Genomic DNA, 24,312 nt, shown 5'->3' with positions numbered 1-24,312 from the left:
TCCTTTTATTTTAATGAACAATTCTTATGTTGTTTTTATTACACCACCTAGTGCCTGAGAGCGTTGTACAAATGCTGCTGGAGCTCTGGTAGCCTTGGGGCTGTGAGCATTCCCTGGGGAGCTTGGTCAGTGCCCCAGCACCCTCTGCGGGAAGAGCCTTTCCCTGATACAAAACTAAACCTTCCCCGACAGTGACAGCACCAGCTCTTCCCTCAGATCCTGTCACTAGGATAAGATTTTTACACCGTTTGATTGTTCAGGTAGAAGATGACTGATTCCCAGCACCCACTGCTAACCCTTCAGACCCTGGAAAGCAGCTCTCACCTGTCCCTGGATCCAGGTGTCCCTGGAGCAGGTCATGCTGGAGTGACTGATCCATTGCACCAGATGGTTCAGGGACAGTTTCAAAGCCATGTCCATGTCTTATAGCGGCTGTGCTGGGGTATCCTTTACCCTGCATATACAGCTCTGAAGTTCCCAGAGCAGATCCCTCTTTCTCAGAGCAGATCCCTTTCCCGGAGCAGACCCCTCTTTCCAGGGCTGGGCATCCTTGGCTCTGTTTGAATGCAGCATGAACACCACCACGGCCTGCAACAAATCCCTGCCAACCCGTCACACACAGGGTATCACAGAGTCTAACAATCAGTAGTAATGTCAATGCGCTTCAACATTAAGGGACCAGATGGGGTGCCCGGGGCTGGTGACCAGCGTCACCGGGGTGATAGAGGCGGCTGGGATGGCCGGGGTAACCAGGGTGATGAGGGCGACCGAGACGACTGGGTTGGCCGCGGCCACTGCGATGACGGTGTAGCCGGGGTGACCTTGGTCCTTCCGCCCGCACGGTGCCCGCTCCGCCCCGTGCCCTCCGCCCGCTCTGCTCCGGCCACCGAGCCAAGAGCGGCGCCGCGCTCGCCCCCTGTGGCCCCGGAGGCCCCGGCGGAAGCGGCGCGGGGCGCACATGGCGCTGTACAGCGCGGCGGCCGCGGTGCTGGCGGGGCTGGAGCGCGGTGAGGGCGGCCTCAAGAGCCTCGTGTACAACAGCGGCTTCCCGGTGCGCCCGGAGGGAACGGGGGTGTGGGGCGGCCGAGGAGAATCACTCCCGGGAGGGCGGGAGGTGCCCCGGAGCCCGGCGCAGGCCTTGTGACGCTCATTGCTGCCTGCTCCGCTGCAGCGTGTCCGGCAGCTGTACGCGCTGGTGTCCGAGACCGTCCGCTACGCCTCGGTGCTGGAGAAGCTGCTGGATGGAGCCGCGCTGCTGCGGGCCGAGAAGAAGCTGGCGCCGCAGCTGGCGAAGGTACGGGCATCCAGGGAATCCCTGGGCCGCGGTGTCGCGGGACTGCGGTGTCCCGGAGCCACGGTGCCCTTGGAGCCGCGGTGGCTTGGGCAGCGGGACCGGGCTCATCTCGTCCCCTCCCTGCAGGTCCTGGTGTATGATCTACTCTTCGGCAAGGGGCTGAAGTGCGGGGGCCGGTGGAAGGCGCTGGCCCGGCGGCACCGGGCGCGGCTGGAGGCCGAGCTGGCCCGCATGAAGGTCCGGCACAAGGTGAGCCGCAACGAGGACCTGCTGGCCCCAGAGAAGGCGGTAAGCACCGCAGGTGAGTGGGCTCGGGCTGGGTGGGCGCCCTGTGTTGGGAGCAGTGGGGGGACTGTGTCTGACCTGTCCGGCCCCTGCAGCCTCCCAGGTACCACGTTACGTCCGGGTCAACACCCTGAAGACTTGTGTGGAGGATGTGATCAACTTCTTCAAGCGCCAGGGATATGCCTACCTGGGCAAGGCAGCCAGGTGAGTATTTCTTTCTGCTATCCCACCTTTCCCAGAATGTCAGCAAGTGGCATGGGTTGAGGTCTGAAGAGTTGCTGAACTTGGTGCTCAGAGTGGTTGGGGTCTCCATCACTCCTCACACTTAGATGCTGCCTATTTGGGTGCTGCCTGGAGCTGGAGAGGAGCTGTGGGATGAAGGGGTTTCTCAGCCTGGGCTCTGCTGTGAGCACTTGGATTAGGACTTTGAATGAATATATGCTCCCTGTGTCTCATGGGCAGTGTGGAGGAGCTGAAGGCCCTCTCTGGAAAACAATTCTTGTTGGATCTGCATCTCCCGGAGCTGTTGGTTTTCCCTTCGCAGACAGACCTCCATGACAACCTGCTGTATACTTCAGGACACATAATTCTGCAGGACAAGGTGAGGCTTGCAGCAGCGTTTAAATCTAAGCAAAAGCTGTGGGGGCTCCCATGGGCCTTTGCTTCCATTGTTTGTGGGTTCAGGATGAAATCCTGGGGTATAAAACCCCTGTGGGAGCTGGGGAGGAGCAGGAGGCTGTGGGTTGGGCAAGGCTGTTGATGGAGTGTTGGTGGCCTTGGTCCTGTGTCATGGTGGTCCTTGTGACCCCACAGCATCAGCCATGCCCAAGGAGGGGCCAGGTGTTTCTGCCCACTCCTCTGTTGGTCTTTGCCCTCTTGCAGGCCAGCTGCCTTCCTGCCTTCCTCCTTGGCCCTGTTGCTGGCTCCCATGTCATCGATGCCTGTGCTGCCCCTGGAAACAAGACAAGCCACCTTGCTGCCATCCTGAAGAACAAGGGGTGAGGGCAGGGTTGTGTGCAGGGGTGAAGGGAAGAGGGGAGGTGGCCCTGGTTTCCCCCGAGCCCACAGAGAGCACAAGAAAGGTGGCAGGAGGAGCTGCAACCTGACACCAACTCAGGTGAGCTGGTGGCTCTGACAGTTCTGGGCCACTGGAAGGACCTGAGTGAGGGCACATGAAGTCACACATGTCTTCACTCCCAGCCCCTGGCCCTGTTCCATAACCCTGCCAGAGGGGAAGCAGCTCTCAAGGTCTCCCTGCCTAGTATTAGAGTGTTCCTGGGAGCCAGGTGGTCTGTTCACAGCTTCTCTTGTGTGCTGGGCTCTGCCTTCAGACAGATCTTTGCCTTTGATGTGGACCCCAAGCGTGTGGCCACCATGAACACGCTGCTGACACGGGCAGGGGTCACTGGCTGCCAGCTGGCCCAGCAGGACTTCCTGACCGTGGACCCTGGAGACACCAAATACAGCAGGGTGACCCACATCCTTCTCGACCCATCCTGCAGTGGCTCTGGTAATGTGTGAGGCTCCAGCTGCTCACCTGGAGCCGGGCTGTGGGTGTGCAAACCCCAGGTGACGGCTCCTGTCCCACAGGGATGGTGACCCGGGGGCCAGGGGAAGAGGCGACCTCGAGTGCTGAACGCTTGCAGGCCCTGGCTGGCTTCCAGCGTCGGGTCCTCAGCCACGCCCTGAGCTTTCCAGCTCTCCAGCGCCTGGTCTACTCCACCTGCTCCCTACACCAGGAGGAGAACGAGGATGTGGTGCAGGCTGTGCTGCAGAAGTGGGGCTCGGCCTTCAGGTGGATGTGGCTCAGGGAACCTGGAGGACTGTAGAGCAGGGTTTGGTGCTGACCCCTTCTCCATGCTGCAGGTTGGTGACTGCCTTCCCATCGTGGCCCTGCCGAGGACTTGCTGCCTTCTCTGGAGCAGAGAGCTGCCTCCGTGCTTCCCCCGCAGAGACCCTCACCCATGGCTTCTTTGTGGCTGTGCTGGAGCGATGCAAGGAAGGGGCTGCTGCCCCCAGGTGAGAGGGGGCTCTGGGGGACTCCAGCTGCCTCTGGGGTGCGCCATGGCCAAGGTCAACACTCGGCACCCTGGGGAAGGTGTGAGGGGATGTGGCTGTGGGAGCAGAGGGCAGGAACTCTGGCACTGTCAAGTGTGGCTCAGGCTGTTTTGCTCTTGTCCACAGCTCCCTGCCTGCAGCAGCCAAGGAGAACCCACAACCAGGAGAGGGAACGGAGCCAGGTGCAGCTCCCAGAAAGAGGAGGAAAAAAAAGCAGCAGGTGACAGAGTGAAACAACATTTTCTGGACAAACCCCTGCAGATGGGCCTTGTGGGGAACACATACTGGTCCAAACACAAGTCAAGCTCTGTGCCAACTGCAGCCATAGTAAGAATTCTGTAACACTGGGGACTCGGTGCCAACATTGGGACCACCCTGGTGCCAGGAAGGGGCAACTGCTCACCCAGGGCTGCCCCTTGCAGCCAGCCCCGGCCCCAGGTTTGACCCCAAGGCAATCCCCACTCTGCACCCTGCAGTCCTGAGGTCCTCCAGCTGGATTAAGGGTGGTTTATCAAGTCCCCACCCCAAAAATTCCAACAGCCAGCCTGATGTAGAGCTTTGAAAAAGCATTTCAATGTAGGAATGAAGCACATTAAAAGTTTCTTCACTGTCTTTTCTAGTGTGTTTGTGCAGTCCTGCCCTGAAATTGCCACTGCTCATAGTACAGGCAAAGTGGGGGAAAAATTGAAATAATAATTCTGTCCCTGGACCTGTCTTGGAACTAGGGGAACAAGGATCCTTGAGTCAGAAGGTGCTGCACCTGAAACCCCACCAGCACCACCCTGCCCTGGGAATCCCAGGCCCAGTAATCACACACTCACCCAGCCATATGAACACAGTAATTTTACTTTAAACCAGGGACATAAGCAACGAAACAAAAATTGCACATTCACACCAAAATCCTCATCAGCCACACCAGGAATGATCCAAGTCTTCAGTCAATTACAACCTAGCCTCCCCCCAGGCACAAGGGGCTCTCCCAGCAAGGCCTGTGTGGCAGGGAAGGGATAGCCAGGCTCTTTATGGGTGTATGGGAGTATATGGGGGGGGTACTTAGGGGGCAGGACCCAGAGCCAGGGTGCCCTCAACCTTGTCCCAGCTCATCCCCATGTTGTCAGAGCTGACCTGGCCAAACACTGGCCCCTTGAGGATGGGGAGTGGGTGCTTTCCTGGCCTGGGGCAGAGGCAGGGACACACAGGGTCAGTCTTGGCAGGCACTAGCCCCTTGCCATCTGCTTCCTCCAACCTCAAGGATACATTTTCCCAGCCTGGCTGCTCTTGGCCCACTGCACCCTCAGCCATGGTGGTGGGTGACAGCCAGAACATTCCCACCAGCACCTACAGGTCCCTCTATGTCCCCTTACTATGGGACTGTGTCCCCTCTGTACCACACAGAGCTCAGCACCTGCACTTTCTGCTGGGAGAGACGCCTTGACCCTGGCACTCCACTCCATAATATGAGAGCTCCTGCTCCTCACCCTCAGAGAAATAATCAAAAAACTTAAAAAGGCTTAGTCACAGCCACATACACATCACACTGAAAACGAAGGGGATGATGTACAGTGGGAGGGAGCGTGGCTGAGCCTGTAGGATGTAGCTGCCTTTCCCAGCACAATGCATTTCCTCAGGCACAGCCAGAGTGGGAACAGCTAAACACTAACAGCTGTGGGCGGGCAGGCAACTTCACTGAACCAAGCTTGAAGGAATTTGAAGGTGATTTATCATAAATATAAAAATAATTTTTTTATTTTGTTAAAAAATGTTTAAATAGTTGTGATTTTTTTTTAAATTTTTAAATTTAGACCTCAGAAAACACACACACTCACACGGCTCAGAGAGTAAAAACCTGGCAGCAAAGCATTCCTGGGAATGGAGTGCCCATCCCTCACCAGGGAAAGGGCAGAGGGTGGCTCTTTGGTGACCCCCAGCTCTGGCAGTCTCTTCCCACAGAAGCTCCAAAAAAAGGTAGGATCCCCATTCCTGGCTGGATGGGGACAGGGGAGGCAGCACCACAGTTCCTAGGAACTAGTAAAACCCACTGGGATGGAGATGAGCTGAAAAATGAAAAACAACTTCACTTTGGGATGGGAGGGAGAATGCATCTGCTCTGGACTCTTTCTGTCAGCAATTGGTCGCAGAAATTCCAGAGCCCCCTGAAGTGCAGAAGAGGTACCAAGAGAGAGGGAAAGGGAGAGGAGAGACTGCCACAGTTGGAACCCCCTGTCCTAGCTGCCTTTCAGTCACAGACATGGAAGGGACTACTCCCCAGCATGAGCAGCCACGCAGTGATGCTACTGTAAACACCCAATTAGCTGGGGCACATCTCCCCCCAAGGACTAGTGCCCCCCAAAAAGAAACTCCAAACAGCAAATCCGGCATAACCAACATGCCGCCACACACACGGTTCAGTTCTTCCTCCAAACTCGATTCAGTGAGTGCAGGAACAGGAGCATGGATAAAGCAGAACTAGGGAGTAGGGTGGGGGCAGCCCACAGCCCCACGGCGTAGCAGAGATAGGAGAGGGGTGGGGGGACCCCCATCCTCACTCTGCCCCCAGCCCAGGTCCCGGGCTGGACATGGCATGTCCTCAGCTGGAGGTAGCAGGATATTAGGTCTCAGCAAGGGTTGTCACCCAGCTGCACCCATGCCAATCACCTGCAGCACCAAACAGAGCCAGGCTGGAACCCGCCCTGCCTGCAGGCATGTGATCGTGTTCACCGGCCATGGGATGAACAATGGGAAAGATTTCAGGGCCTGGTGAAGACAGTATCTGACAGCAGCTCGGAACCACAGCATGCTGCCAGCCAGGCTCTGAATGAAACACCGCCTTGGGGCTGGCCGAGGGCTGGGAAGGGACACAGAAACAGCTACAAGCAAATGGGGAGAAATGTACATGTTATTAAACAAGGCAAAATAAATTGAGGGAAAGAACATTGTGAATATGTACAGAGATTTGTCCAGACTTGGCTCTGGAACTGTTCAAGTAACAAGAGTTTGGTTTATCCTGTCCCAGCATGGTCTCTGGTGGGTGTCAGGGATGGGGCCTGGTCCCACCACAGGGACAGCTCCAGGACAGAGTCCCCCCCCACGTGGGCCAGCAGAGCCCAGCAGCACTACGGTTACTTTTTGCGGGTGTGCTGTCTCCGTGCCTGTAGCCGTTGTCGAGTGCCCATCTTGGATCCTGCCCCGATGGAGAAGGTGGGAGTGGATGAACCTGGAAGCAGAAAGGTTTCTCAGGTCTCTGTAGCTTTGGGATCAGTGTGATCCTCACCCTGCGAGGAACACAAGGCTTGGCATCCCCCAAAGTCCAGCAGGTACCACCTGAGCCATCTCCCAGAGCATACCTGGCCTTACCACTGTCCCCAGCCCAAGGGGACATCATGACCCAAGAACTCCCCAACACTGGAGCACCAACCCCCTCCTTACCAAAGGAAGTGCCGACCCCTCCGAAGTTCGAGGCAGGAGTGCTGGGTGTCCTGAAGGAAAGGGTGCTGCTCCCACTGCCCACAGCTCCAGGGACAGGTGTGCCCTGCCCAAAGGTAGGCACTGGAGCTCCTGGAAAGCAACAGGTCACTGTGGGCCAGGGTTGGCAAAGGAGAGATTTTGGGAGCCAGTGGCACCCAGAGGAGGCCCAGGATGCTCTCTGGGGGCTGAAGCAGCACAGTCCATCCCCCAGAACCAGCCTCTGCTCCTGAAAACCCCTTTTAATGCAAAAGTTACACTCTCTGGATAATCCCTGGGCTCTCTGAACAGCAGGGCTGCATAGGAGAATTTGCCAGGGAGGAACAAAGACCTTGGCCTTTCTAGATCAAGGAGTTGCTCACTATGTGGGTTTCAGTTCCATGGGAGCTGGGAATAACCAGCAAGGATCTGAAGTGGTAGGGAAACCCTGAGAGCAAGCACGAAGTGATAGCAGCTGCTGGGTGGCAGCATTCCAGCTTGCTAAGGTGTTCCAGGTGGCTGCTAAGGACTTGGATGATTGTGGCTCCTGCGGGACACTTGGATGGGCAGAGTTGGAGAGCTGGTGCCTTCAGAGGGGCCAATGAGCAGAGTTTAGGGATTCCCTTCCCCAGAGGGCCAGAATTCTTAGAGAGAGTGATGGGACTGCCTTCCCTTTACATGGCAAGGTTCTGCATAGCAGGAGCACTGGCCTCATCAGGGCTGTGGACTCTGGAACCTTGGCAAGGTCCATCAGGAATACTACTGCCCAACTCTAGACCCTCAAGATGGCCTGTCTGCCCTCACCTCATCCTGGAAATGTTCAAGGCCATGCTGGACAGGGCTTTGAGTAATCTGGTCTAGTGGAAGGTCTCTCTGCCCTAGGCAAGGGGGTGGATCAACATGACCTTTAAGGTCCCTTTCCAACATGACCCATTCCATGATTCCATGATGACTTACCTCCAAATGCAGGCTTGCTGTTGGGAGTGCTGGTCATGGTGAAGGCAAAGGGTGTGCTCTGGCCCTGTGCTCCCAGGGCACTCTGCGACAGAGATGAGCCAAAGGGTGTTGCTGCTGGGGCTGCCCCACCCTGTCCAGTCCCAAAGCTGAAGGCCACAGCTGGAGACCCACTGCTGAGGCCCGGCGTACCCATACCAAAGGTGCTGGTGGTGGCCCCGAAAGTGAATGGAGATGGGGTGGTACCAAAGACAGTGGCACTGGTGCTGCTGCTTGTAGTCTGGGTGGTGGCACCAAAGCTGGATGTGGTAGAGGTGGCTGTTCCAAAAGAGAACACTGAGGTGGTGGTCCCAAAAGCTGCCTGGGTGCTGCTGGTGCCAAAGGAGCCCTGGGCACTGGTTGTGCCAAAAGCTGGCTGGGCACCACTGCCAAATGCTGCCTGAGCCACTGACTGTGCTGGGGGGGCTCCAAAACTGAATGAGGGGGTGAAGCTGATGGGGCCAGCAGCAGGCTTGCTGGCAGGCACCTGGCTCTCAGCAGCCCCAGCGCTGAAGGTGAGTTGGCTCTCAGTGCCTGGGTATGGTGGTGGTAGCTTTGTGCTGGCTGAAAAGCTGCCAAAAGCTGAAATGGAGGAGCCGAATGTCAGCGGCGCTTGAGCGGTGGTGGCTGGGGCAGAGGAGGTTAGTGTAGTGCTCCCAAATATGCTAAAGCCCACAGTGGTGGCAACAGCTGTTGAGTTTGTAGGTACCTGACCAAAGGCAGGGTCTCCTGGGACACTGGTCGTGGCAGTGACTGTAGCTGGAGGTGGCTTCCCGAACTGGAACATAGGCCCTGAGGTGGCAAAGCTGGCTTCTGTGCTGGGAACAGAGCTGGCAAGGCCCCCGAACAGAAAGGGCTGTGTTGTGCTGGTGGAGGTGGCAGCAGTGACAGTCACACTGGGGGCAGGGCCAGTGGAAGCAGGCGAGTTCAGTCCAAAGCTGAAGACGGGTTTAATGGTGGCATCTGTGGAGGAACTCTGGGTGGTGGCAGTTGTTGCTGCCGTGGTGAAGATGATACTGGGAAGACCTGTGAATCCTGCCAGAGTAGCTGTGGAGGCAGTTGGTGGCTCTGAGGCTGGCTGTATAGCAGGTTTGAAGGTGAAAGGAGAGACTTTTGCTGGAGATGAAGCTGTGGCAATGCTGCCAAAGATGGGCTTGAATATTGAGGATGTGGAGGACGTTGAGGCAGGATCTGAGCTTGTAGACACGGTGGCTGTGGTGGAAATGACAGCCGTGCAGACTGCTGCATTCTCACTCTTTGGCACAGCACCAAAGATGGGTTTGAAGATGGGGGTTGTGGTGGGCATGGCAGTGGCTGTGGTGGGCACAGCAGTGGATGCAGAGGGAGCAGCAGAGGCTGCTGTCAGTGCTGGTTGGCTGGCTGGAGCAGTGTTCAGCATCCCAAACAGGGCGCTTGGCTTTGGGAAAGAGGGCGGCTTGCTGGGGGTCTGGCCCAGCTCAGTGAACACAGGAGGTGCCAGGCTGCTGAGCGGTTGCTCTGCCAGGGCAGGGGGAGCACTGGGGCCAGGTGTGCTCAACACAGGCACAGGCTTGGTGTCAGCAGAGATGGCAGGCAGAGAGCTCGACTCCAATGACACAGCAGGAGCAGATGGCTGTGCAGATGATGGAGGTGGTTGGGATGCTGTTGCACTTCCAGTGGAGTCTGGAAAGGGGGAAGAGAGCTTATTTACAGACAAGGTGGCACCTTCAGAAGCCCACCCCTCTGCCAGGTACCCACCCATTGCTGCAAAGGCTGCCGGAGCTCCCATCACACCCTCCACAGTTACCAGAGCCTCCAGCAGGATCAGTGGCTCAGCATCCCCAAAGGTGTCCCCTCAAGCCCTGCCTGCTAGCCCTGCTGCCAGCAGAGCATTTGAACAGAGGGTTTTGTCATCTGCCTCACATAGAGGCAATGAGGAGTTCCTGCTGCACCTGCCCAACTCTGCTGGCATTCCACTGTGCTGACTCTCCTCATCATCATCACCTGGTGCTATGGATAAAGCCTGGCTGCCCTGCATCTTCTTCAGGCTGTCCAGGAGTGAGGAGTTGGCTGGAGCAGGAGCTGTGGAAGCAGGCATAGGCACAGGAGAGGTCACAGCAAACACCAACGGCTTGGACACAGGCATTGTCGCTGCAGTGGTGCTGGGGACTGCATCTACAGGGAAACAGCAAGATCTCAGAACCCACAACTGGCTGTAACGAACAAACCTTTAGCAGAACTTCCCAGCAGGCAGGGGAACTGCACCTACCACCCTACAGACCTGGGCAACCTCACCCATCACCATAAGGCATGAGATCTTCTCAGCTGCAAGGCATTAGGAGCACCCCAAGAACCAAGCATCTTCCTACCCCTCCACATTTCCAGCCCATCCTTACCAGCCCTATCCTCCAAGACACTGTTGAACCACTGCAGTACTGCCTTCTTCTCTGCATCCAGGTCCTCTGAGGTGATGGAGTAGCCCAGCTGAGGTGGCGGGGGCTGCCAAGAGAGAGCGGCAGCAGCTTAGTTCCTTCCCAGGGAAGCGGGCAGAGCCTCTGTGAAGGTGTGTTGGCGACTGGCTGCGGCGAGCCCTATCAAGCAGGTGGTGATCCTGCTGCAGTGACCACAGAGCTCCAGTCCCCAACTCTGGTGGGCCCCCGACGTGGCACTGAGGGCACAGCAGGCCTTTCCCAGGCCATTACCTGGTCTGGCAGCAGGCAGCACAACCACGTACAGCCCACTAGACATTGGGGCTGGGGAGAGCGTCACTTCCCACTCGGCCAAGGACGGGGCCTCCTTCCTGAGGGCAGGCAGGTCAGTGTGCCCCCAGCCCTGCAGAAATTGCAGTGAGCGCATTCTATTGCCAGAACGGGGCCAAAGGGGCTGTGAGACAGTGACGTACCAGCACCAGCTGGTCCCCACGAAGAGATGACAGCAACGGGATCTTCCGTTTGCGCTTCCCACTGCTCCCCAGTGCAGACGGCGGGCTCAAGGAATCCTGCTTCTTCCACACCGGTGACTCCACCACTACAGAAGGAAACAAGTCAGGCCAAGCTCTGGGCAGAGAGGTTATTTGGTTGCATTGATGGGGCTGTCCCTTCTGACCCTGCTCTGGGTGGCCCTGCTCAGAGGCCAGAACCAGGGACACAGTGTGAAGCTGATGATGAGGTTGTGACGCCCATGGAAGAGGCAGCTTCACACACAGGAGGTCTGTGACATAAGGCTCTGGCAGGGCTCTGTGGGGCAGTGGCTCCTTCCTAGCTCCAAGGATGGTGCCAAAACTGCCTACCCAAACTACATGTCACAGCTGGAACTTTATCATGGGGCCCATTGCCATAGGCACAGAGGATTTCCTCTCTGTTTTAGCTGAGGAAACATTGGAATAAACTCAGACTGAAATTTGGTCAGAGTGCTACTCATGCAACAGCAGGCTGTGGATCAAGGGTGACACCTGACCCATGCTGGGTTGGGAGCTGGAGTTCCCCCTTGCAAGCCAGCTCCCAGCCATCTGCCAGCACCCCAACACTGTCAGCACCCGTTTATCACTTGGAAATCCCACTAGGGCAGTCACTGAGGCCAGCAGATGTGCCACTGCCTTGGGACCAGCACATGCCAAGTTTGCATGTGACCCCTCAAGCCAATCCCACTGTAGCCATCAGCTGTCCTCCTGTCCTGCTCTCTTGCTTGCACCAGTGACGTGGGTGCACCATCAGGGTACACCTACACTTACCCTTCTCTGTCTGCAGCTCCTTGTCTGATTTCACTGGGGTGGAAGTGTTGGAACGATGTGATTCCTCTTCCCTGTGTAAGCAAGAGGGACAGTTAGGGTCAACCCTGGGCTCAGCCCTGTCCCCAGGGAGCAGGATGAGACTCAACAAGCTGATGACTTGCACGAGCATCCCTGGTGTGTTTATTGGCCTCCTGCAAACAGATCTCAAGACAAAAGCTTTGCCCAGCTTCAGGCAGAGCAGTTACTTCCTGCTCCACCTTGGCTGAGCCTGTGCACCCTCCACAAGATGAGTCAGTCTCAGGAAGATAGCTGGGGGTCTCAGATGGGAATCACTGCCCCTCACAGGTGGGGCCCACCCAGGTGGTTGTGTCAGTTTTAGTTCTGACATAAGCTCAGGCTCCTCTGACTCAGGAAAGAGAACACAGGCTGTGCTCCAAGGCATGCACAAAAATACAGATCCTGGGAATTGACTTTGAGATGGCAAAAATCAGGGCCTGTCTCTTCCCAACGATCTGGCAACCCAGGCCATGCCAATGCCACCAGGCACCACCACTACTGCGGCAACCTGTGCTCTCAAATCTCTGACCTAGCTTGGGAGCGGTCCAGGGATGACATAGATTGGACACACTACAGCATAACAAGGTGACAGGGAGGCCAGTTGACACAAGTGGGTTTCTACATCATTATGTCTAGCAGAGGGGCCTGGACTGTCCCAGCTCCAGTGGAAAGTGGGACTTACATGCTAAGATGGCTGGGAAGGATTGCTCTCTTGCTGGCTGGCCATCAGCAAGCAGGCACTTGCTAGGTGACTGGCTGATTACCTGGCTTTCTTGAGAGGCCACTCTGGTGTCTGGGGGCGGGAGGACGCTGGGCTGGACAGAGGGGACATGCTCACACCACTTCTCTTCAACAGCTGGAATGCAGAGAGATACCAGCAGTAACTTGGCATGGGTCTGGCAGAGAGCACAGCCCCCTTCCTCCTTGCTCACCCACACTAAGCCCCATTGCCCAGGACCATGGCTGTTGAGTCCAATGAGTTCAGAGCTTCTCCTGCTTTCTTTAAGGAAGGAACTCCCCTCCACATTTTAGGAAGCACAAAGTCTGGCCACCCTAAGCTGAACCCACATGAGGAACAAGTAGACTTCAGTGCCTTTACTGCCCTGGCTGAGCACAGGGAGGGAGAACACTGCTGTTCTTGCCTTTGTGTGACACAGGCAGAGGCAACCCAACAGCTTTAGACAACCTTGTGTGTGGGGCTGCTCTGACAGGAGCCAGCACCTCCTTGCCAGGAGTTCAAAGCAGATGGATCCCAATGCAAAGGTCAGACTCTCTGCAGCCCCAGCAAACCTCTCCCTCCCACTGCCTGGAGCAAACCTTTCCCCAAACAGACAGAGCTCCAGAAGCCATGGCTATGTGTCCCATCTGCAAGCCCAGCCAGGCCAGAAGCATTGCTCCACTGCAGTCAGCAAGTGGTACCTGGGTCAGAAGGGAACACATGGCTCCCACATTGCTGACTCTAGCTGAAAAGATGTCAGCACAGCAAAACTATTTTATTTTCCTTCACCTGGATCTATCCAGTCTATTAGACTGGCCAAGAAGAACAAAGGGGAAAACAGTCTCATTCTTCGTTTGGTGTAAAAGCAGCACTACAGCTCAGCCTAGGACTCCTCCAAAAAGCAGATAATTGCTGCTTGGCCCATGGCCCACAGTTCACCTGAACCCCAGGGTGGTGAGACAGCCATGCTGAGCCACACTGGGTCCAGGCACCCAGCCACACCAGTGTCTCCTCACAAGCCCAGAGCTGGGCTTACATGGGTGATCCCAAAAGAATGCCAAGCTACAGTGTCCCTACCTGTGTGAGGCCCCGGCTGGAGCTGTAGGAGCTGGCAATAGCATTGCGAATGGAGGTGGGGATCCCACCAGCGTAGGTGTTGTTGAGGGAGCTCATGGAGGAGGTGCGAGACCTCTTGTTGGAGCAGTCATCTGGGCACTGTGAGATGAGGCCCCTCTTCAGAGAGCCTGGCCTGGAGGGAAATGAAGGCTTGATGAGCTCCCCATCAGCTCTTGCCCACCCATCCTCTCCATGCAGGGCAGGTGGAAGAAGGCAATCCTGCTTGGAAACAACCCTCAGCAACAGCACAGCCCTACTGTCACAGGGTGACAGACCAAAGGCACAACCACAGCCTCTCCTGCTCTGCCCTAAAGCCAGGCTCTGCAAGCAAAACCCAAACCCCTCTTTTCCAGATCCCACACACATTTGCTCCCTCCCACCCCAAGAGTTGCTTTTGGCCCACTGGACACTTACTTAGGTATGAGAGAAGCAGGGGCACCATTGGCTACCAGTGGCTCAAATGCTGACTGCCCACTTCCACTGCTGTCGTGACGCCTGTGGGAATAGAGTGTGAAAGCCTCTTCCAGCCTGGGGAAAGGCAGGCTAAGCACCCAGAGAGAAATCAAACCTGGCTTTCTTCCTGGTACTCAATACCTAGGACAGAGCTTTCCCCCATCCACACCCTGCTGCAGATTTTCTCTTCCTGTGGGCCTGTACTCACTGACTCTCACCCCAAACCCCAGGAGCTCCTCCAGCTGCCTGTTGGTGCAGTAGTATGGTGTAAAAAACAAAACAAAACATGCAAACAAAAAACCAAGCAAAAAGCCTCTAAACAAACAAAAAACCCCTTTGCTTAAATCCATTACTCTAAGCCAAAATACTTCCAGAAGTGAGCTGCTGAGCCTTTCTGAACAGATCTGAGCTCTTCCTAAGCAGTGCCTTGGACAGTTCAAGTCAAAAAGTGAATTCCCATTCCCACTATGATTTCATGAGGATCTGAAGTGTCAAAACTACAAAAGACACCCTGTTGTAAAGGGGAGCTGGAGGTGTAGGACAGGCCTGTCACTTGGCCAGGCACTCCCCTCAAGCTCAGAGCATGCTGACCCCAAGGCACAGGCAATTCCACACTCTCCAGCTGACACAGCTCCTTCCTGTCCACCAAGAACATGGACTTTTCTATCTAAATGCATTCCTCAGGGTTGCCAGATATTAATGACTTCAAAATTGGCTTTTGTAGTTAAAACTGTGCAATGGCATATTAGAAACCAGTTTGAAGAAAAATACCCAGAGCTGATCCTGCCTGTGTACCTATTCTGTTGTCCTGATTAGCTCTTATGGGGTTCAGATCCAATGAGTCAAGCATTCAGAGATGGGAATTCAGTGCTGGAGGAGGATGGTGTGCCCTGCTTTATACTGCTCTGCTCCCTGGGCCACCTCCAGCAGCAGCCCTGGTGCAGGACAATGCCCCAGGCACCGCCCAAGCAGTGCCTCAACTCCCCATCCCAACCCAGATAGAAGAGCCCCCATGGACACAACTAGGAAGGACAAAGGAATTGCTGGGGCAAGTCCAGAAAAACGCTACAAATTTCGTTAAGGGGACTGGAGCACCTTCCCTATGGAAACAGGCTGAGACATCAGGGGCTGTTCAGCCTGAAGCAGAGAAGGTTGTGTGGAAACCCCAGCAGCCTTTGAGGATCTGAAGGAGCCTGCAAGGAAACTGGAGAAGGACTGCATTAAGAAGTGCAGAGATAGGACAAGGGAGAAAGGCTTTAAATTGAAAACAGGATAGTTTAGGTTGGATATACAGAAAAAATTCTTCCCTCTGAGAGTGGTGAGGCCCTGGCACAGGTTTACAAAGAAACTGTGGCTGCCCTCGTCCCTGGAAGGGTTCAAGGCCAGGCTGGACAGGGCTTGGAGCAACCTGGTCTAGCGGAGGATGTCCCTGCCCATGGCAAGGGGTGGCACTGGATGAGCTTTATTAAGATCCCTTCCAACCCAAATCATCCTGTTATTCTAGGAAAAGCAGGAGGGTGGGATAGCAAGGCAGTGCTGTGGCTGGGTGGCTGGAAAGGCTCTGGCAAACCACAGCTCTCAGGATTTATTCCTTGTCCTTCCTAGGACACTGGCAAAAACACAGCACCCTCCCTCCTTCAAATGCAGGGATGGAAGTTGCTGACCTTGAGTAACAAAAGCAGCAGAGTCTCACTTGCTCTCTTGTTTCACCTCCTTCTACTAGATCAGCTCACAAGGGGAGTGCTTGGAGGTCTCCAAGTGCAATGCTTCCACCACGTAATCCCATCTCTCCTGGTAGGCCAGGGCTGACAGAAGGACACAGCCCACAGCAGATACCAACATTTCCCACCATGCTTTCCCAGTCTGCAAACCCCTGGGAGGAGACAAGCCACTTTTCACCCAGGCTTCCCAAAACACATCCCAGCCAGGCAAGGGAACACACTGGACCCACACCTAAACAACATTCCTTTGACTGCAAAGGAGGACTTTTAGATGCAGCACCAAGGGCTGAGTGATGGGGTGTGCTTCCTCTCTGCAGTTCACTTCTCACAGTACTTTTCCAGCCCTGACTCCAGATCTCATGGGGCCTGAGACACATCCCGTTTGTAACCTCTGGAGCAAGAATCCCATCTGTGACCTTCTCAACATGCTGTCTGCAACTTAAACTGCTCCCTTTTTACCTTCTTTTGCTCTCCTGATCGTTGCCAAAAGTCTGGTCCTCCTCCTCCTCTTCCTCCACAGCCCTTTTCCTGCTCTCCCTGATGGCATTCAGCACAGTCTCCTTCGCGCACGGGTCAGGGCTGCTGGTGGCCGGGAAGGTCAGAGGCGAGACCAGCTGCTCTAGACTGTGGAACAGAGCAGAGCGAAGTGTGAGACAGGCTGGGCTCTCCAGTCTGATCTTCGCACAGAAGGGAGGACACAGGTCTCCCATGCAGCTCTTCTGGGAGGTTATGACAGCCCCATCCGCCCAGCCACATGGCAGCATTCGGGATTAGACGCTGCTCCCGGGCACAGCACAGCCAGCTGAGGGCTCCTCCCGGGGTGTCCTGATCCCCACCGTGCCTGATAACCAAGCTCCCCCAGGTGTGTCCCGGTCTCCCCCGTACTCACGCCGGTGAGCGGGCGATGCCGACGGCCGGCGGGGCGATTCTCACGGTGACGGGGCTGCGGAGCGGTCCGGCACGGCGGGCCCAAGGCGCGCTGCGGGGGGAGCCGCCCTCCCAGCGGGCGGCGGGCATGCACAGCGGGACGGCCGGCCGGGCATCAGGCAGCGGGTACCGGCGGCGCGGAGCCTGCGGCCGGCAACGCGGGACCCTGCGGGGACAGAGCGCGGTCAGCGCCTCCGACACGGTCTAAGGCTTCCCCGCCTGTTCTACCCCTATCTTCCCCTTACTTACCCAGGCTGGGGGCGACGCGAAGCGGCCCTCGCGGCCGGGCCCCCGTTTGCGGCGGCTTTGCCGGGCGGGCGAGGCGCGGGCGAGCCGGGCCGCATGGCGCACCAGGCGCCCGCTGCCCCCAACGCCGCCGCGCCCAGCAGCACACCCCGCACCAGAAGCCAGGCCAGGGCAAGAGCCAGCGCGGCGGCCACGACCAGCGCGGCCCTCACAGCCCCATCCCGCCGCCCGCCCGGCCCCGCGCCCGCCATCGCCGCGCGAACGCCACTCCCGGCGTGCTCTGCGGGGCGGGGCAGGGAAGCGGGCCGGAGGCGGGACCCAACAGCAGGGCGGAAGCTGCCTGAAGGGGCGGAGCTTAGAGTGAGTGAGCCTGCTTCTCTCCGCACGTACCTCGGGGGCGAGGCTTAGCGGGAGGGATGTGCCCGGTAGGCGGAGCTTCCGGTCTCAGCGCGACCAATCCTGCTGCCAAGCACGGAGGGGGCGGAGACCCGTGGGGAGGCGGGGCGAGCCCTCATGTCAACCTGGGAGGCGTGGCTTTACGGGGCGGAGTTTCTGAGGTGAGTAGCGCTTCCAGCTGCGTGGGATGGGCGGCCCCGAGAGCACGGCCGTCCTTTCTCCGCGGGCTCCCGGCATGCTCTGTGTGGGGCGGGGCTTCGGCCCCGCGTTCCCATCCCCATGACCCCTTATGACACACCCCTGTCCTGCCGTCTCGTCCTCCATCTCCCCTGCCCCAGGGCCTGTGCCCCTGTTCCCACCCGGACCTTCGGGTCTGCGTCACCCCCATTTCCATCCCTTCCCCACCATGTCTCCCCACACCCTGATCCCCATTTCCCCATCTCTACTCCAATCCAGAGTCCTGTTTACCACCGCAATCCCCGTATCCTCCCTCTCCTGGTCCCTGTGTTCCTATCCTGTCTTTTAACAAGACCCCTACATAACTCCAGCCTATGTGTCATCCCCTCTGCCCCTCCCTATGTCACTCTCCCCATTCTGTCCCCTACAGCCCCCCTATACCATTCCAGCCTCTGTGTCCTCGCATATCCCACGTGCAGGAATCTGAGGGCACAGCTCTCCCCCGCCGCCACCACCGTATCCAGCCTGTCCCCTTGTCCCAACCGAAGAGTACCATTGCCACCATCCTGCTCTGAGGATGGGGCTGGGAAGTATGGGAAATTTTCTCTGGCTGGCTGTGCCCTTGGAATCCCCAGGAAACATGACTATCCCTGGGGATATCCCACCCCCCTTCCAGTCAGCCATGTCTGTACAGCAGGGACCATGGCAGGCAGGGACAAGAGCATGAAAAATGACAGGGACCGTGGCAGCGAGAGTAGCTGCAGTCACAGGGCTTCCTGCATCCCAGGGGTCCAGGTGGCCCTGGCAGGGCTGGAAGATATTTTATGTGCAACCCAGAGTGGGTTAACCATGCTTAGGAGGGGACATTCCCCTGAAATCTCTGTCTGTGCACTCCATGGGCCACCCACCAGCAAGACCGACTTGCCATGGCTCTGCTGGGCTGACGCTACATGACAGGATGATCATGGCCTCCCCCCATGATGCTCCCTCGGGTAGCATCAGCCACCCAGGGAGGATAAAGCCCCCAGCACTCTTCAGGGAAGGGCAGGGACCACGTCCTGGTGCCCTCCCAGCAAAAAGAGATGACATGCAGGGTGGCTGTAGGGACACACAGCTCATTACCAGGACAACACCTGGGTCACCTTGACATCAAGTGATTTTGGGGGCCACTGAGCACAGTGATGAGGGCAGAGCCCACGACCCCCTTGTGACACAGGTCCCCTTTGGCTCCTGCCCCCTCCCCCAAACCACGGGGCTGGGCTGAAGGCTTTATTGAAAAATCCAAAACAAACAACGTGGTCATTATCATCATACAATGAAAACCCAAATCAACTCACCCTGCAGTGGGGGGGGGGGGGGGGGACAGCGGGGCACCCCTACCATCCCTGTCACCAGTGGACACTGCAGGGACTCTCTGCCCCTGCCTGGCTGAGATACAAGAGACAAGTGGATTTGGCCTAGAGTGATACCACTGTCCCCAAGCCCCTGCCGCCACTGTGACCCCCATGCCGCTCCCCAGCCCCAAGGCCTGAGGTAGTTGGGCATGCAGGCAAGACTCCCCCCAAAAAAAGTGGGGAGTTCTGGGGCTCCCTGGGTCCCACAGGAAGATGATCACTGATATTGCATCCAAGGGGAGCCAGTAGGGGTTGAGGATGGGCAAGCAGCAGGACCCCCAGAGGGAGGTCCAGGTCCCTCTGGCAAGCTAGTGCACAGAGCAGGTGGTCTGGCAGCAGGGCTGGCAGGGGACATGGAAACAATGAGCCGCTGCATGGTGCACGGCTGCATGGAGGGATGGCAACTCTGATGCCACAGTGGTGGCAGGTCCCACTGCTCCAGGTGCCAGCTGGGTGCTGACAGGTGCATGTTGCTGAGAAACCATACAGTGACAGCCCAGCCCCTTCCCAAAGGGAGAAAGGCCAAATCCTGTCCTCAGCACCCCTAGTGGAGGGATACTAGCCCCAGCAGGGGCACCAGCAGGACTGTGGAGGATGGGGACAGTGCTGCATGGTCTGACACTACTGTCTCCACTGCAGCAAGATGAGGTGGGGGGCCCAGAGGCAGCTGATGCCCCCTGCCCTCTAAGGCCCCTGCTCAAGGCACAAAGGCTCCCAGGCTGGTGCCAGCCCCATGCCTACAGCCATACTGGCCCTAGTCCCCCTGCAGCCAAGAAGGTGGCAATGATATCAGGGTGGCACCAAAGTGAGAAAGCACAGGGAGCTGTTTACTCTGGTTTTAGGGCACCCTGGCTTCCCCCCAGACCCTCTGTGCTGCTGCCCTAGAATCACCCCATCCCCAGGAGCTGGTGGCGTGTGCAGTGGCAGTGTGGTGGCCCAAACCCGCACCCAGCACCTTGCAGAGGGTTTATTGCTGGCTTGAACACAGTGAACCGTCAGGGCAGAGCAGCCCAGCTCGGGGGGGGGGGGGGGCTTGGGAGGAGTTTTGGGGACCTGGAATGAGGCAGGAGCTCATGGCAGCATCCCTCTGCTGCTGTCCTTTTCCTAGCTGTTCCTGGCCCCCTGTGTCACCGGCCAGAGCGTCCCATGAAAGCACCACCTCTCAGCCTGCAGTGGCCAAAGGCACTCAGTGTCCCCGCCAGGGGGAGTATACTTAGCACCAAGCCCAACAGCACCCCAAAATCTGTCCTCCACACGGTGGCACGCCCAGGGCCTTCAACATGCTCATTCCTGGGGCAGGGGAACGTTCACGTTGAGCACAAGGGATGGATTAAGGCTGGAAAAGCAGTGAGAGGCAAGAGAAGCCCGACCACTCTTGTTCAGCCGGAGACAGCTCTAAGAATTCCCAGAATCTGCGCAAAAACAAAACTAAAGGGTTAAAGACCCCCACGTAGAAACCTCCCCCCACCCCCAGCAGGTCTAATAAATACAGGTGTGGTTTGCACCCTTGCCCCAGCCCCAGGGGCTCTCTGGCCACTCGGTTCTGGTGCTGGAGGCAGCTCCTGGGGGGGGACGACACAGGGGACGTGTGCTTCAGGGGGGCCTCTGCACCACTTCCTTGGGGATCTTCTCAACAGACTGCACCATGTTGGGTCCCAGAGGTATCCACCGCAGGGTCCCAGGTGCCCCTGTGGGCTGCTTCTACCACTGCTGCTAATCTGTAGCTATAGGTGGAAAGACATGGTCAGGGGGTGTGCTGTCCACCAGCATTCCTCTGCCCCAGCCCTCTGGGACCACAGAGCTGCTCTAGCAGCACCTGAGCTCCCTGCCTGGGGATAATGCAGATCACACATGTTGGGGTCTTTCCTGCAAAGAGACCCCATAGGACTTGCCCATGTGTGCCAACTATCCCCAGGCTTGTGCCAGCTACAGCAAAACCTCCTCACTGCCATGAGGGCAGGCAGGGCCTTCTCCACATTCCCCCACCTTTTCCAGAAGCAGAACTGGCACCGCTTACCGTCCTCCTCCCAGCCCTCTGCCACACCAGCCAGCTCATAGTGCTTCTTGCGCAGCTCCCCCAGCTTCTGTCGCTCCTTCTGCAGCTGATTCTCCAGCTCCAGCACCCGCACCTGGGGACATGGCCCAGGACATGCCCACCCTGGCACGGACCTGGTGCAAGCACTCCCCTTTCACACCCGTTATGCCCCCCATATTGAGCCCAAAGACCACAGACGTGCATCCCACAAGTGCTCCAATGACAAGTGGACCTGGGGAGGGGATGGAGCTCAGGTGGGCATTGCTTGTGCAGGCAGGTGAAGGCACAATGATCTGTGTGGGCATCCCAGGCAGGGAAATTCTCCAGAGCTGCCCCATGCCAGGCAGAAGTGGGTGGCACACAGGGGGCAGGAATGGCTATGGGCTGCTATGTCATGATGGGAACAGCATCGGAAGGGATCAAAGACCAAGTGCATGTGACTCCTGGGCAAACTCATCTGCTACCATCACACCTTGGGCTTTGCCTTTGTTTGTGCTACCTGGGGACAGCTGGGCATGGTGACCCCAAATTTGATACCCCACCCCAAGCAGCCCAAGAGAGACATGATCAGGTACATTTCCCAAAACATGTGGGAATCTCCAACCTGCGAGTCCATCTCCTGACGCTTGATCTGGGTGAGTGTCATGCTGGAGAAGTCCATGCTATCTGTGGAGAAAGACACCACCAGCCCCCTTCAAGCTCTGCTCCCCTAGTCAGATCTCCTGGCAGCTCCCATGCTGCTGGCAGGATCTGGTACCATGGGATATGCAGGGAGGGAGTGAGGGGCAGCTATGGGCAGAGACCAAAGGAGCACAGCCAGTCAAGGGTGGTGAGTGCCAAGAGCAGAGGTTTTGGGACAGGTTTGTATTCCAAGTGTTAGAATCAGAGGAAACGTCTTCAAGTTGTGCCAGCGGAGGTTTAGGTTGGATAAAAAGGAAAATTTCTTCATGAAAAGGGTTTTCAGCACTGGCAGAGATTGCCCAGGGTATGGTAGTGTCACAATTCCTGGAGGGATTTAAAAGCCATGTAGATGTGGCACTTGGAGACATGATTAGTGGTGGGGGAACAGTTAAACTCAATTGTTTTAGAGAGCTTTTCCAACCTTCGTGATTACATGACTCTAAGGTCCTTGCAGCCCAACGCTCACCCTTCTCCTCCACCTGAGACTTCCCAGCCTTGGTGGAGGCCACCACACTGGCTGTGGCCTGGTTGACGCCCCGGGAGGCTTGCTGGAGCTTGCAGAGGTTGGCGCTGTCTTTGTCTGCCTTCACCTGCCGGGACAGTGAGGAGGGAGTCGCACCCCTCCAGGCAAGCAGAAGACCAGCCTCATGATTTGGGGTGACGACATGGTGCCCCCCAGCATCATCCTGAACCATGGGCAGGATAGCAGCCTTGCTCCTACCTTGGAGGCTGCCACCAGCTGCGCAGTGCTGGCTGCAATCTCCCGGGAACAGACCATCAGCTCCTCAAATGTCCCCTTGCCTTGCACTACCATATCAGCAGCATCACTGTGGGAGGGGAGAGGAGAGAGGAACTGGAGCATACTCCTGCCATCTGTGTCCCCTCTCCATGGTGACAGCAGGACTCTGCCATCCTCTCCCCACTCTGGTGACAGTGGCACTTACACCATGATGGTGGCACCCCAGCCCACTGCCTTGGAAGCAGAGATGAGACCCTCGGTCCAGCGTGAATTCTTGGCATAGAACTCCTTGGGGGATGCTGCACCCTGCCATTGGTAAAGGCACAATTAGTTACCAGGCACCCCCAGACCCTGCTCTAGGGTGAAAAAAGGAGGTAAGGGTGTCATTCAGGATGTGTATGGGAAGTAGGGACTCACTGAACTTGAGAGGGCTGTGGGGTCCCCAGTGTGGAAAGGGAGATCAGGGATCTCCATGACACCCCAGGAACCATAACCAGGGTGAGATTCCCTGGGGGTGGAAAGGAGCTCCTGACAGCTGGTGGGCAAGTCCCAGTGGGACAAAGGTTGGAGCATCATGTCCCAGCAGTGTGCAAATACCCCCAGCTGGACAAGCACATCTGTCTTCATCCCTGCCCTCAGCCCTTCCTACACACCTGTCTGCCGCCTTGCTTGCACCCCTGTCCCAGCTCACCCGTCCACTCTCCACAATCTCTCTCTGGAGGTCCTTGGAGGCCAGGACCAGGACATGGATGGCCTGCATGAGGCCTGTGCAGGAACCCAGGATCCTGTGAGACAAATACCACTGAGCCCCCCTGTACAGCAGCTGCCCTGCCTGCACTACCTGTCCTCATCCTGCCGGCCTCTGTCCAGTGCTCCAATCACCACTCACCTCTCGTTAACTTCCAGTTTGACCCCAGTGTCAGCAGCTCGTGCCTTGCTCAGCATCTCCTGGTTGAAGGGAGAGGTACTGAACCCAATGTGCCTCTCTGGCCTCTAGAGTGGTCCCAGCAGTCCCCAGCATGGTGGCCTGTGGGCACCTCTCTGCTCATGGTGATCCTCACCTCAATACGGGCAGATGCTGTTTCGATGGCCACAGCTGTTGCTGCCATCTCCTTGTCCACTAGGTCACCCAGCTCCTCCTGGTTGATGTCCAGACCTCTGGGACGCAGCTCCTGGGGACAGGATGGGATAGAAAGGACTGTCCAGGAGCACTACACTCCCTCTGGTGGTGCCTGCCATGGCCTGATCCCATCTCACTAGGCCTCCTGGGCCACCCACCTCCCCGATGGCGCTGATCTGGCCCAGGCAGGCTGTCACCAGGCTGCAGTCAGCACTTGCCACTGTCCCTGGGTCTTGCACGGCGCTGAGGTAGCTCACAGCCTCACTGCCACACTGCTTGCACAGCTCCAGCAGACCTGTGTGGGCAGCATGAGGGCCACACGTGGGGAGATGTCAGCTCCTACCCACCATAACATCCTTCCTTTGCTGTCCTCTGACTGCCCTGGTTTCTGCCCACTTCAGCACCATACTTGCCCCAGCATCCTGCCCACCTTATCGTAGCATCCTGCCATGACACCTCTGCGCACCCTGGTCTCTCCTCACCCCAGCATCCTCTTCGCCCTGGCACCTTCCCACCCTGACATCTGCTCACCCCAGTCCCTGCTCACCCTGATCCCCTGTCCATTCTGACCCCTGACCACGTTGGTCTCTGCCCACCCAGCCCCTGGCCTGGGGCAGCACTCACGGTCAGCAGGCTCCACAGGGGCCACATGGGAGGTCGCGCTGCCCTGCAGGAGGGTGTTGCTGACCAGGTGGGCGAAGAGAGCCAGGCAGGGCAGCAGGGAGCCCATGGCTGTGGCAGGACAGCAGGCA

The 24,312-nt window shown here is 57.4% G+C and overlaps 3 protein-coding genes across 3 annotated transcripts in view; 1 reads left to right on the top strand and 2 right to left on the bottom strand.

Moving 5' to 3' along the window:
- The first annotated feature begins 958 nt into the window (after positions 1 to 958).
- On the top strand, positions 959 to 4,321 carry NSUN5 (NOP2/Sun RNA methyltransferase 5). The gene is made up of 10 exons (XM_062506909.1): positions 959 to 1,051; positions 1,172 to 1,294; positions 1,421 to 1,595; positions 1,675 to 1,783; positions 2,042 to 2,180; positions 2,462 to 2,577; positions 2,911 to 3,089; positions 3,170 to 3,374; positions 3,446 to 3,598; positions 3,764 to 4,321. The coding sequence occupies exons 1-10, from the start codon at positions 959 to 961 to the stop codon at positions 3,867 to 3,869; spliced, it is 1,398 nt and encodes a 465-aa protein (XP_062362893.1). The 3' UTR covers positions 3,870 to 4,321.
- A 2,194-nt stretch (positions 4,322 to 6,515) lies between these two features.
- Positions 6,516 to 15,808, bottom strand: LOC134052523 (nuclear envelope pore membrane protein POM 121C-like; the record flags this gene model as incomplete). The annotated part of the gene is made up of 11 exons (XM_062507011.1): positions 6,516 to 6,851; positions 7,064 to 7,192; positions 8,036 to 9,733; positions 10,055 to 10,225; positions 10,447 to 10,549; positions 10,953 to 11,077; positions 11,781 to 11,851; positions 12,602 to 12,693; positions 13,633 to 13,804; positions 14,086 to 14,166; positions 15,789 to 15,808. Coding segments are annotated over 11 exons (2,757 nt in total), but the record flags the coding sequence as incomplete, so codon positions are not given.
- A 3,323-nt stretch (positions 15,809 to 19,131) lies between these two features.
- The window catches only part of HIP1 (huntingtin interacting protein 1), a 43,209-nt gene continuing 38,028 nt past the window's right edge, over positions 19,132 to 24,312 (bottom strand). Inside the window, exons 21-31 of the mRNA XM_062507330.1 lie at positions 24,185 to 24,292; positions 23,719 to 23,855; positions 23,502 to 23,612; positions 23,330 to 23,388; positions 23,132 to 23,225; positions 22,646 to 22,746; positions 22,423 to 22,528; positions 22,168 to 22,291; positions 21,625 to 21,686; positions 21,003 to 21,114; positions 19,132 to 20,709 (exon numbers count right to left, since the gene is read on the bottom strand). Of these exons, the coding sequence (XP_062363314.1) occupies positions 20,699 to 20,709; positions 21,003 to 21,114; positions 21,625 to 21,686; positions 22,168 to 22,291; positions 22,423 to 22,528; positions 22,646 to 22,746; positions 23,132 to 23,225; positions 23,330 to 23,388; positions 23,502 to 23,612; positions 23,719 to 23,855; positions 24,185 to 24,292 (1,025 nt within the window). The 3' untranslated portion in view covers positions 19,132 to 20,698. The remainder of the gene's footprint in view (positions 20,710 to 21,002; positions 21,115 to 21,624; positions 21,687 to 22,167; positions 22,292 to 22,422; positions 22,529 to 22,645; positions 22,747 to 23,131; positions 23,226 to 23,329; positions 23,389 to 23,501; positions 23,613 to 23,718; positions 23,856 to 24,184; positions 24,293 to 24,312) is intronic.

Source organism: Cinclus cinclus, chromosome 22 (genome assembly GCF_963662255.1).
Source record: "Cinclus cinclus chromosome 22, bCinCin1.1, whole genome shotgun sequence".
Lineage (NCBI taxonomy): Eukaryota > Metazoa > Chordata > Aves > Passeriformes > Cinclidae > Cinclus > Cinclus cinclus.
This window is presented reverse-complemented; position numbering and strand designations above follow the sequence as displayed.

Excerpts from the sequence above, each read along its gene's own strand:
- NSUN5 (XM_062506909.1), top strand. The coding sequence starts at position 959 with ATGGCGCTGTACAGCGCGGCGGCCGCGGTGCTGGCGGGGCTGGAGCGC. Across the intron at positions 1,596-1,674 it reads GAAGGCGGTAAGCACCGCAG|CCTCCCAGGTACCACGTTAC; the intron begins GTGAGTGGGCTC and ends CGGCCCCTGCAG. Across the intron at positions 2,181-2,461 it reads ACATAATTCTGCAGGACAAG|GCCAGCTGCCTTCCTGCCTT; the intron begins GTGAGGCTTGCA and ends GCCCTCTTGCAG.